Source organism: Mya arenaria, chromosome 2 (genome assembly GCF_026914265.1).
Source record: "Mya arenaria isolate MELC-2E11 chromosome 2, ASM2691426v1".
Classification (NCBI taxonomy): Eukaryota; Metazoa; Mollusca; class Bivalvia; order Myida; family Myidae; genus Mya; species Mya arenaria.
Genome location: NC_069123.1, coordinates 19,035,479 through 19,048,366, shown reverse-complemented (window position 1 = coordinate 19,048,366; position 12,888 = coordinate 19,035,479). Strand labels below are relative to the sequence as shown.

At 34.7% G+C, this 12,888-nt stretch overlaps 1 protein-coding gene across 3 annotated transcripts in view; it reads right to left on the bottom strand.

The window, feature by feature from the left end:
* Positions 1-12,888, bottom strand: part of LOC128218349 (exportin-6-like) — an 86,158-nt gene that overhangs the window by 34,661 nt on the left and 38,609 nt on the right. For all 3 annotated transcript variants that reach the window (XM_052926001.1, XM_052926010.1, XM_052926019.1), the window contains exon 15: positions 5,932-6,078. In XM_052926001.1, the coding sequence (XP_052781961.1) occupies positions 5,932-6,078 (147 nt within the window). The remainder of the gene's footprint in view (positions 1-5,931; positions 6,079-12,888) is intronic.

Sequence of the window (12,888 nt, the reverse complement as noted above, 5' to 3'; positions counted from 1 at the left end):
AATGAACACGTACGTACATCAAAATTCAACAAACCCTACAGCATTAAATGAACACGTACGTACATCGAGATTCAACAAACCCTACAGCAATAAATGAACACGTACGTACATCGAGTTTCAACAAACCCTACAGCATTAAATGAACACGTACGTACATCGAGTTTCAACAAACCCTACAGCATTAAATGAACACGTACGTACATCGAGTTTCAACAATCCCTACAGCAGTAAATGAACACGTACGTACATCAAAATTCAACAAACCCTACAGCATTAAATGAACACGTACGTACATCGAGATTCAACAAACCCTACAGCAATAAATGAACACGTACGTACATCGAGTTTCAACAAACCCTACAGCATTAAATGAACACGTACATATATCGAGTTTCAACAAACCCTACAGCAGTAAACTGAACACGTACGTACATCGAGTTTCAACAAACCCTACAGCATTAAATGAACACGTACGTACATCGAGTTTCAACAAACCCTACAGCATTAAATGAACACGTACGTACATCAAGTTTCAATAATCCCTACAGCATTAAATGAACACGTACGTACATCGAGTTTCAACAAACCCTACAGCATTAAATGAACACATACGTACATCGAGTTTCAACAAACCCTACAGCATTAAATGAACACGTACGTACATCAAGTTTCAACAATCCCTACAGCAGTAACTGAACACGTACGTACATCGAGTTTCAACAAACCCTATGGCAGTAACTGAACACGTACGTACATCGAGTTTCAACAAACCCTACAGCATTAAATGAACACGTACGTACATCGAGTTTCAACAATCCCTACAGCATTAAATGAACACGTACGTACATCGAGTTTCAACAAACCCTACAGCAGTTAATGAACACGTACGTACATCGAGTTTCAACAAACCCTACAGCATTAAATGAACACGTACGTACATCGAGTTTCAACAAACCCTACAGCATTAAATGAACACATACATACATCGAGATTCAACAAACCCTACAGCATTAAATGAACACATACGTACATCGAGTTTCAACAAACCCTACAGCATTAAATGAACACATACATACATCGAGTTTCAACAAACCCTACAGCATTAAATGAACACATACGTACATCGAGTTTCAACAAACCCTACAGCAGTAAATGAACACGTACGTACATCGAGTTTCAACAAACCCTACAGCAGTAACTGAACACGTATGAACCTGTACATACAATGAGTTTTAACAAACCCTACAGCAGTAACTGAACACGTACTTACATCGAGTTTTAACAAACCCTACGGCAGTAACTGAACACGTACTTACATCGAGTTTCAACAAACCCTACTGAACATGTACATACATTGAGTTTGAATGAACGGTATCAACAGTTTTTGGAACTGCACACATTGATTTTCAACACACCCTCCAGTGGTAACTGAAACTGCACATATACAAATATTCCATTTCAACCATCAGTACAGCAGTAGAGCTGATTAGTCTGCCATTAGATATACCGTAAATGACTGGGTATAAGACGATAGGGGGTATTAGACGCAGGGAAAAAAACTATGAAAAATCCGAGAAAAAAACTTTTAATCTATGTTTTTGGTTAAAAGACGCATAGAAAAAATGTCAAAATCGTCCGGCATTTTCAGCCACCATGTTTGTTGACAGTGACAAAAAAAAAAAAATTCGTGAAAATGGCGATGGTTATCTTTAAAACCATACAACCATACTGTCGAGAATGAAAAGTTATGTTATGCAAAAAATATTTTGACTTTGCTTTTTTATATGTAAGTTTGATTATTGTTTAATTCAATTTATTATTCAAAATAATATTGAATACCGTAATTCACAAGAGTTCGGACACCATAAATTAATTATTTTTTTCGCTCTCTGAATACATAGAAAATTATCATTTTTACATTTTATTTACATGTTTGTTTAACCTGCCTTTTTTTTCATGTTTGCTTTTTACCACTTATTAATTTATCCGTAGTAATCAATGGTCATAAACTTATTTATTACGCGTTTTATAAGTGTAAATCCTTCATGAAGTTAATTAAAACACCATGCACTGAACTGAATAAACACATTCTATCGGCTTCAGATCAAAGAGTCACACTGTGTGACGTCACATAACTGACAGTTATACCCACGAGGATCTCGTGGAGAGCATGGACATTGCTATGCAGGATTAATGTATAACCGTACGATTATTGCTTCATTTAGTCTATAAGTGTGGTACAAGTTTGAAAGCTTATTGGCAGATCGTTTTACAAACATGCCATGTCGATGTTTTCTTAATCCCTTGATTGCCCTTGTTGTTTGTTTAATCCTCAAATAAATATATCACACTTCCTTTTCAACAGGCAATAAATCGTTTAGGATGGGTAGTAACTAATTAAATTGTCACAGTGGTGTATACGGTTAGGTAATCTAGCCAGGCATTGTAAAGATAAAAATCAATAATCTTCGTCTGTGAAACTTGGTAACTATGAAAGTTATGATTGATGTCCTTTGGGTGTCCGAAAATTAGGTACGCAAAATAAATTATTTTTGGAAACAATTATGGGTGTCCAAATATTTAGAGTGTCCGAACTCTGAGGTGAATTACGGTAACTTTAATCGAAAAATATTTTTGTTGAAATTATAAACGTCTTACGATATACCGTATCCCGATCTTCAACTGCCGTTTTAACCCGTATATACTCGATCAATATGACGCGAGTAACATCCCTTTCTACATAAATCTAAACAAACTCTTGGCTTGAAATTGACCTCAGAAAAAAAGTTCAAAAAATTATTACTGGGTATTATACGCAGGCATTTTTTTGCATCAAAATCTGAGGGGAAAAAGTGCGTCTAATACCCAGTCATTTACGGAATTTATTTATACATAAAACTCCAGATAGTAAAAAAACCTTGGAATATAAATAACAAATAAGTTTGGCCCTATATTTGTCCTTCTTTATTCAATGTGAAAAATGTGCATGTAAGGTAATCAGGATATAAATGAAAGTTGGATATAAGGAAGGACTTTTTTCTGTTCCAAAAGTAAAAAATGGTCAGAGAAGCTAATGTTTATAAGAGGGTTTTTTTTAACAAAAATGTGAAACTTAATTTTGTTTTTGTTGTTATGATATTTCACGAAACTACACGGCCAAATTAATTCCCAAGATTTTTTTCTAAGATTTGATCTAGGGACATAGTTTTTGACCTGATGTGACGCAATTTTAGAATACGGTGAGAATTTCATCAAGGGAAAAATTCTGTTTAAATTTGAACATAATCTCAGAGCAATCAATACCATGGTATGGTTCCAGACACAAAAAGATTTGACCTAGTGCCATTATTTTTGGTCACAATTGTGACCCAGTTTCTAAAATAGTCCAAGAGTTAATCAGAGGGAAACAATCTGATTAAGTTTAATGAATAGTGGACCAAATCTAATACCTCAATCTTTGACCTTGTGAGTTAGTCCTTTACTCATGTGACCAAGGGAAACATTCTGACCAGGTTTGAGCATAATCAAACTAATCCCTACCAAGATATGGTTCTGATGATATGGGTCAAGACGTGATATGGTTTAAGATGAAAAAATCTAAGATTTGACCTAGTTACCAATTTTTTGACACCACCTGACCTTGTTTCAAATTCATCGAAGAGTTCATGAAGGAAAATCAAATCAATCCGTAGCACAGTTTAGAAGAAAATGTGACAGACAGACACTTGTATTTCAACAACAAAAAAGGTCAACATAAAATCAACCAACCCTCTCAAGAACTTTTCAGTATAGTCCCAATCACCTTTTGGTGCGTCATATTCATAAATAATATTAAGGTCAGGGCTCAACCAGCAAGAGCTGTCTAAGGACGGCGTGCTCGACTATAGGCTGCTTTTTCTAGAAAATGAATACAAAATGATGTTTAACATTCCTGTCAAAAGCAATAAAAAAGTCAAACTAGAGACTGCTCTTTTGAAAAAGCGCTTGTCTCCCCTACTGTGTGTCATAGGTGAGAAATAATCAATGATGGACATGAAATTTGTACTTTTGGACTGGAGACAAACAAACGTATTGGTCATATTTTGTTCATGACCAACCTGCATACCAAGTATGAAGTTCCTGGGTCCAATTATGAAGTTTCAAGCCTTCTTTAGTTATTGAGCGCAAAGATGTGTGATATACAGACTGGTGACTAACAAATTGTTTTTCCCCTGAAGGTCAAAATCAATAGCAGTCTTCAACTAGTCATGACAAACTGGCATACTTTAGTATTAAGTTCCTTGGTGCTAGCATTCTTAAGTTATGTAACAGGAAATCATTTTTTTACCTCACCACGACCTTGACCTACTGATTCCAAAATCAATAGGGGTCTTCAACATGTCATGACCAAATGGCATACAGTGCATGAAGTTCCTGGGTGAAAGAGTTTTTTAGTTATTATTGGAAACTGTTATTTCCCCTCAAGGTCACTGCAACCTTGACCTTTAACATACTGATTCCAAAATCAATAGGAGTCATCATCTAGTCATGACCAACTGGCATATCAAGTATTAAGTTCCTTGGTGCAAGCATTCTTTAGTTATGTAACAAGAAAAAAAAATCACCTCAAGGTCACAACAACCTTGACCGTTGACCTACTGATCCCAAAATCAATATGGGTCAACAACTAGTCATGACCAACTGGCATACAATGTAGGAGTTTCCTGGGTGCAAGATGTCTTTAGTTATTGAGTGGAGACCATTTTTCAGGTTAAGGTCACACCCCACATATCATTTTTCACCTAAACGTCACTGCAACCTTGACCTTTGACCTTCTGATCGCAAAATCAATATGGGTTATGTTATGGTCATAAACGAATTTCAGACCAAGTATCAGGTTCCGAAAATGCAGTCCCTTGGAAGACCTCCAAAAACTCTTCCTCCATACCAAGTATTGTCACAGTATGTCTACCCTTACATAAGTTAAGCAGTACCAAACGGTTATCTACTTTAAGTAACAGTGACTTTGACCTTGACCCCCCAAACACATCCAATGAAAGGTCTCCATAAGTTCTTCCTATACACCATATATACCAAGATTAGTACATACCAAGTTTAGTCACTATATGTCAAATATATCTAAAATAATTTGATACCAAAGACAAGTTTGACACCCACCCACCCCCTCCACACCATAAACAATGAAGTGTGAAGTATGAAGTCAATTGAATGAAGGGTATAGAAGTAATTAGTTATAATCCTAAGGATCAGTTGCAGCTAAAGATAATTCTTGTAAATATTTCAGAACCCTTTCACACTATACATCAGTTCCAGTCTGTAATAAAATCTTACCTGAAATCTAATTGATTCTTTAATGTTATAGCCCTTCCCCTTAGTCTTAACCTTAGAATTATAGCTGTAGCAAGCAAACACAAACACTTGAAACAATCCTGAAAGCCTGTGTCATTACTTACTTATCACAAGCTTTTATCATATGAACATTCATACCTCAAATTCATCTGTAGATGACAATTCTTGGATAAACTTGGGTTTGTTTCTGCTGTGTTAATAAACTGTTTCCATGAAATGCAGCCTTTCACATGTTAACCACTGGGCACTTTGGCATATTTTATGTAAATGAGCAATCCCGGAGCATGCTACAAAGAGTGGCTGGCATTTTGAAAGTAGCACATCTTTTTTTACCAAAATATCAAAGAACACGAGTTTTGCCAGTTTTTTTTACTAAAGTTACAAAAAAAAACTAGACAAGTCTAGCACATTTATTTATCTTCATTTGATTTTATGTTTCCTTTGGTACTATACTATATTCCTTTGGTATAATACTATACTACTGTAGCCATTATGACTTTAAGATTAAGGAATGTGTCAATACTACTTTTTCTCCTTGCGTAACATAATGTTTTCTGTATAAAGGACTTGTGAGCAGCCTACCTCCTGGTTACACCCCCTGTAATGTCCCTGGCCAGCCTCGTGGTACAGTTTGAGGAATGAGGGCACCTGCAGAAGGAAGTTTGGCCTTACTGTGGTAACCAGTGATGACAGCAGATGAGTGGCAGAGTGTGATATCTTGTCAGGTGTCTGAAAGTACAAAATACAGCAATTATACAAGAGCACCATGGAGTGAATGAATGCTCATCCTGCTCTACAAGTATGATTGTCTCTAGCAACATGTGTACATAGCAGGGATTCTAAAAACTGACAATTTGCTAGTCTGGACCCATTTTAGCTTTGCAAGACCGATTTCAGTTACAGAAAATGGCTAAAAAATCAGTCTGAAAATTGTACATTTTTTTCAATATCTGTCCAAAATGGCTGAGTCAGTATAAAAACAGGAATTGTTATACACAAACAGTGTTTGTCATACCACATTATTAAATACTAGGGGAAATCCTTGAAGGCGATAATGTCTGTGTTAATTGACATCGCTATTTTCATTACATCAAAGTGATGTCAGATTCGCCGTCTTTTTCTCATGTTGTCACACTTATGCTGCGAAGATCCATTATTATTATCATGTTATAAATACAATTGTCAATGTTAATCCACAAAAGCAATAAAATTCCAAATTAATTAACCCAGTCCTTTCCCAATTCAACAGTGGCATGCTTATAGAAGCGCTGATTAATATATCTGTTTATTAAAGATTATCAGTTGAATGTTGATCCACTGTAGTAGCATTAAGCAAATAAAGTCATAATACTGTTCATCTTTCCTTGTCTTGACAGCTTTCCGCCGGCCGAAATTAATAATGATAGCAGCGTTCCTTGTTAGAAACACTGCAGAAGTCAATGAGAATCTCGTTCAAATAAATTTTGTATCAATTACTATGTAAATCAGCTATGATGGCTCTAAAACACCCCATACGAATTGCCACATCGTGAAAAATTGACAGAATAAATGGTGTAATCCGAGACAGAATTCCCCAGACATTTCTATAATTCGGACATTGGAACAGGCCTTTTTTGTGTGGGTGGGTGGGGGGGCGGGGGCCAGGGGGAGAATTTTTTGGGTGGTGGGGGTGACCAGGCCATGACTGCTTGAGCTTCCAAACTTTTAGAAGCCGTAGTTCAAAGTTTCAATTGAATATCTTAAATGTTTATTAAGTTATGCTCGTATTTAAAAATTTGCCAACATTAATGTTGTAAAAGAGGCATAATGCCATAAGTATACATATAGTTAAGTCAGAGTAATGGGCAATGCTTTACATGCACAATTTGTCTTTGCCACAGGTGTACAAGTTTCACATCAATATTTTGAGCAACAAAAAAGTATTACTACTCCTTTGTTTGCATATCATTAGAATGTTCCACTTAACAAAAGCTTCACAGAGACATCGCGCTTGACTATTCCGCTGCATTGAAGTTTAACTGCAAAATAGAGTTATCTTACTTGATAATTTAAGATTATTTGATCATAGAGTACTGTTGTATAAAGTCAAAAAGTCACAAATACATTTTAATCTATATGTGCTTACATGCAAAACCTTAACCAGAATTTCTAACAAATAAAGCACAATAATTTGCATTATAAGTTATCTAACTTGAGTAATTAAGTAGGTTGGGTTGAATATGGTTACTTGCAAAACCATAACCAGAATTTCTACATCAAATAATAAAAATAAAGGGAAATAATTCCAATTATATGCAAAAATGAAAATCTAACTTCAATCACTAAGTAGGTTGGGCAATTGGAAATGCTTATATTGGAAGTGTCCCATGAAGGGTATATTTTTCAAATTGAAATCTGTCAAAATATGAAGAAGTTAGAGCAATTTTTCGATTTCTTTTTCGAAAATAGATCAGAAATATATAAGTCTAAAGTTTTAATGCAATACATGATATATTTACTGAGATATTGACTTCAATGTGGTTAAATGCAAAAGATAGAATTATTAGGCTCGCTCTGTGGAGCGGTCCTTTTTTAGTGATTGGTTTATAAGATCGCACTTGAGACGGAAATTAATGATTTTAGCCTTTTGATTGTAAGTGTATGCACAGAAAAGCGTTGTTGAAAATTTAGAATTAGAGAATGATATTATTTTGACTACTGTTGGAGTGATTTCTATTTATCTTTTTTTTTCTTTTACCTCATTGGCAAAAAGTGTAACGAAATAATGTAATTTGTCTATTTCCAGGCGTTTAAACCAGGGCCCTGAGGTCAATAACTCCTTTCAATTCTTGAGCATGCGCAAATTAATTCTACGCATGGGGTGCGGGTGCCCCATGAAGGGTATATTTTTCAAATTAAAATCTGTCAAAATATGAAGAAGTTAGAGCAATTTTTCGATTTCTTTTTCGAAATAGATCAGAAATCGAGGTGAAATCCAGATTTCAAGAAGTGAAATGCACTCATAATTCAATTATTTTAATTAATGATTTTACTTTTTTGTAAACATTTTGGAGAGTGCATCATAAAGGGTTTATATTTCAAATGTTATTGAAATTGTTAAAAAAATAAAGAAGTTGGAGCAATTTTTCATAAAAAGATCGGAAATCGAAGTGAAATCCAGATTTTGAGAAGTGAAATCCACTCATAAAATTAACTCATTTATTTTAATTAATATTTTATTTTTTTGTATATATATATTGGAAAGTGCCTCAAAAAGGTATTATATTTCAAATTTTATCGAAATTGGTCAAAATATGAAGAAGTTCCACAGGTGCAAATCACTTTTTACAGCTATATAATGACATTGCAACTTTTGCAAACCTTAAGTATTTGAACTTTCGCTTTTTGTTTTTAAATACTTCCCACAGGTGCAAATCACCAAATTTTTAACACAACAAGTATTTGAACGTTTGTTTTTTGCTCTGCACAAGTGCAAATCCCTCATAATGGCTATTGACTCAACCACTTTTGCACAACTTTGTATTTGAAGTTTCGATTTTTGTTAACAAATACTTTGCACAGGAGCTAATCAATCTTTAAATAATGACTATTGACACACCAACTTTTGCTCATTTTAGTATATTAACTTTCGAACATGTTGAACAAACTTTGAACAGGTGCATTTTAATCTATTTTATCAACCATTGACACAACAACTTTTGCACTCCTCATATTTAAACTTTCTGCATTTTGACACCAATATTAACATGATGTGCACATTAATACACAGATTGCTTTTAAATACATGTATGTTATTTAATGGACATTATTTTAACTTTGTATGTGTGAATTTAAACACAATCAGTAAATATGTAGCTAACTATGTACAATTATGTTTCATTTCTTTTTGTAAAAATGCAGTATCATTATAAAGTATTTGAAATGTTAATTTGATATACATGCTATTGTTGCTGATTTCTTAATATTGATCACCCGTAAAAATTTGCCAAATTGTTGTCCAGTCTTGACAGTTAAAGGCAGCAGTTCAATTTACATGCTATTGTTAACTGATTTTCAGTATTGATCTCCAACAGCAATTTGGCCAAACTGTTGTATAATCTCTGACCTTTGAAGGCCGCAGTTTGATTTACATGCTATTGTTAACTACTCTTCAGTATTGATCTCTTACAGTAATTTGGCCACACTTATACTTGTATAATGTCTGACGGTTGAAGGCCAAAGTTTGATTTACATGCTGTTGTTAACTACTCTTCAGTATTGATCTTTTACAGTAATTTGGCCAAACTGTTGTATTATCACTGACGGTTGAAGGCCGCAGTTTGATTTACATGCTATTGTTAACTACTCTTCAGTATTGATCTCTTACAGTAATTTGGCCACACTTATACTTGTATAATCTCTGACCTTTGAAGGCCGCAGTTTTATTTACATGCTGTTGTTAACTACTCTTCAGTATTGATCTCCCACAGTTATTTGGCCACAATGTTGTATAATGTCTGACGGTTGAAGGCCGCAGTTTGATTTACATGCTGTTGTTAACTACGTTTCAGTATTGATCTCTTACAGTAATTTGGCCAAACTGTCGTATAATGTCTGACCCTTGAAGGCCGCAGTTTAAATTGCATGCTGTTGTTAACTACTCTTCAGTATTGATCTCCCACAGTTATTTGGCCACAATGTTGTATAATGTCTGACGGTTGAAGGCCGCAGTTTGATTTACATGCTGTTGTTAACTACTCTTCAGTATTGATCTCTTCAGTTATTTGGCCAACCTGTTGTATAATCTCTGACGATTGAATGCCGCAGTTCGATTAACATGCTGTCGTTAACTACTCTTCAGTATTGATCTCTTACAGTTATTTGGCCAAACTGTTATATAATCTCTGACGATTGAATGCCGCAGTTCGATTAACATGCTGTTGTTAACTACTCTTCAGTATTGATCTCTTACAGTTATTTGGCCAAACTGTTGTATAATCTCTGACGATTGAATGCCGCAGTTCCATTAACATGCTGTTGTTAACTACTCTTCAGTATTGATCTCTTACAGTAATTTGGCCAAACTGTTGTATAATCTCTGACGATTGAATGCCGCAGTTCCATTAACATGCTGTTGTTAACTACTCTTCAGTATTGATCTCTTACAGTTATTTGGCCAAACTGTTGTATAATATCTGACAATTGAATGTCGCAGTACGATTAACATGCTGTTGTTAACTACTCTTCAGTATTGATCTCTTACAGTTATTTGGCCAAACTGTTGTATAATCTCTGATGATTGAATGCCGCAGTTTGATTAACATGCTGTTGTTAACTACTCTTCAGTATTGATCTCTTACAGTTATTTGGCCAAACTGTTGTATAATCTCTGACGATTGAATGCCGCAGTTTGATTAACATGCTGTTGTTAACTACTCTTCAGTATTGATCTCTTACAGTTATTTGGCCAAACTGTTGTATAATCTCTGACGATTAAATGCCGCAGTTCGATTAACATGCTGTTGTTAACTACTCTTCAGTATTGATCTCTTACAGTAATTTGGCCAAACTGTTGTATAATGTCTGACGGTTGAAGGCCGCAGTTTGATTTACATGCTGTTGTTAACTACTTTTCAGTATTGATCTCCAACAGCACTTTGGCCAAACTGTTGTATAATATCTGACGGTTGAATGCCGCAGTTTGATTTACATGCTGTTGTTAACTACTTTTCAGTATTGATCTCCAACAGCACTTTGGCCAAACTGTTGTATAATATCTGACGATTGAATGCCGCAGTTTGATTTACATGCTGTTGTTAATTGCTTTTAAGTATTGATCTCTTACAGTTATTTGGCTAAACTGTTGTATAATATCTGACGGTTGAAGGCCGCATTTGATTTACATGCTTTTAATTTCAGTTTCTTAATACTGCAGAATCAATTTTACACTTTTAAGGTCAAATTATCGAACAAACACATACATTCATGTACTATTATAATAATTGTTTTTCCCCTGTAAGATATATGTTTTACTGTAATAGCTGTTGCATGTTTCTTCATGTTCTTCGAATATGATCATTTCACACATTCATTTACTTACATGTCCTTTTTAAACATTTCCTTTAGTTTTCAAAAACTATTTGCCAATGTAAAAAAACTGTTTATAAAGTTGCTTTTTTGTTCTCTTAATGAATGCTCATAATGTCACTCTTTTGTATACCAACCTTTCCGTTGAATTTTTGTTACAACTAAATTTATTCCATTTATAAGACTTTTCAATAAACCTTTCCTATTGCTTTAAAAATTCTGACATGATCATTCCCATTCGTTATCATTAAATTGCTAGAATAAAATGTAAATTTGCAACAAATGTTCATTTCATAAAACTGTTTCTACACATTGTTCTGCTTCTTTACCCTTTGAAAGCATTCATTTGTATGTTAATGTTATTCACATTCAAAAAATTACCAACATTTGTTTTGCATTTCTTTTTAAAATTTTGAAATCATCTATTTGTATGTTGTTGTTAAAAAATTTCATCTTAAAAAATAATGTACTTTAATCTTTATTTCTCAAAACCAATCCTGCCTTTTGTATTGGACTCTTCACTGCTTCACTGTGTTGTGCTTTGTTGTATATAAGTATGTATATATGTTAACATCCATTTATCCCATTTCAAACTATTCATTTGAAGGGACTGTACACCAGATTGGCACCAAAAAAGGTTGTTTTTTGTAACAAATCACCCGCATCGCCAAAATTGCAGTCAAGCGTCGTACCCACTGAGCTACGACGGCTTACTCTAATCTGATGACATAATGACGATTATTTCGTCTAAAAATAATCGCTGTTATTGTTTTGATCAAGTCTACTTTCGTTTTATTGTTATGGTATTTCGGAACACCTCGGATGCCAACTTCCTTTTCCGGTTTCACACCGATCATCATATTGAACAAAATCCCACCCACCACACCCTGATTTTATAGGATATATAAATTGTACTTTATATACAAATAATGTAAGTGAATTTGGTTGTGTGCTGCCGTTTGTCATTTCTGTATTTCAGTAAACCTGATGAGTCCTGTCGTTATTTTGAGTTGTTGAGAGGTCAAGGGTCAGATGGTCGCGAATCATGTCAATGGCTTACCTAGAGTTCACGGTGTGACAGGCTACAAGGGATGTCATGGCACCAGGAAATATGGAAGATGTGGCAAGGACAATCTTGGCAGTTGACTATTTCGTGAATTTGGAGGGATATTGTATTTGGCAAAACAGTTTTGTGTTTACTCGGCACCAGGAAATATGGAAGATGTTGCACGGACAATCTTGACTATTCGTTGTACTTGGCGAAAACAATTTTGGGTGTACAATAATCATTGTTGTATTAATTTGTCGCATCATATTTGTCGCAACATAAATGTTAAGGAGTGCGAGCGGAAAAATTCAGACAGTCAACTTGGTATGCACTATGTTTCAATTTTTGGGAATAACTTGTAATAGTAACTAGGGGTTTCCCCTTTCAGAGGCTCGACTTAACGGTTGAGAGATCCAACGGCTGGG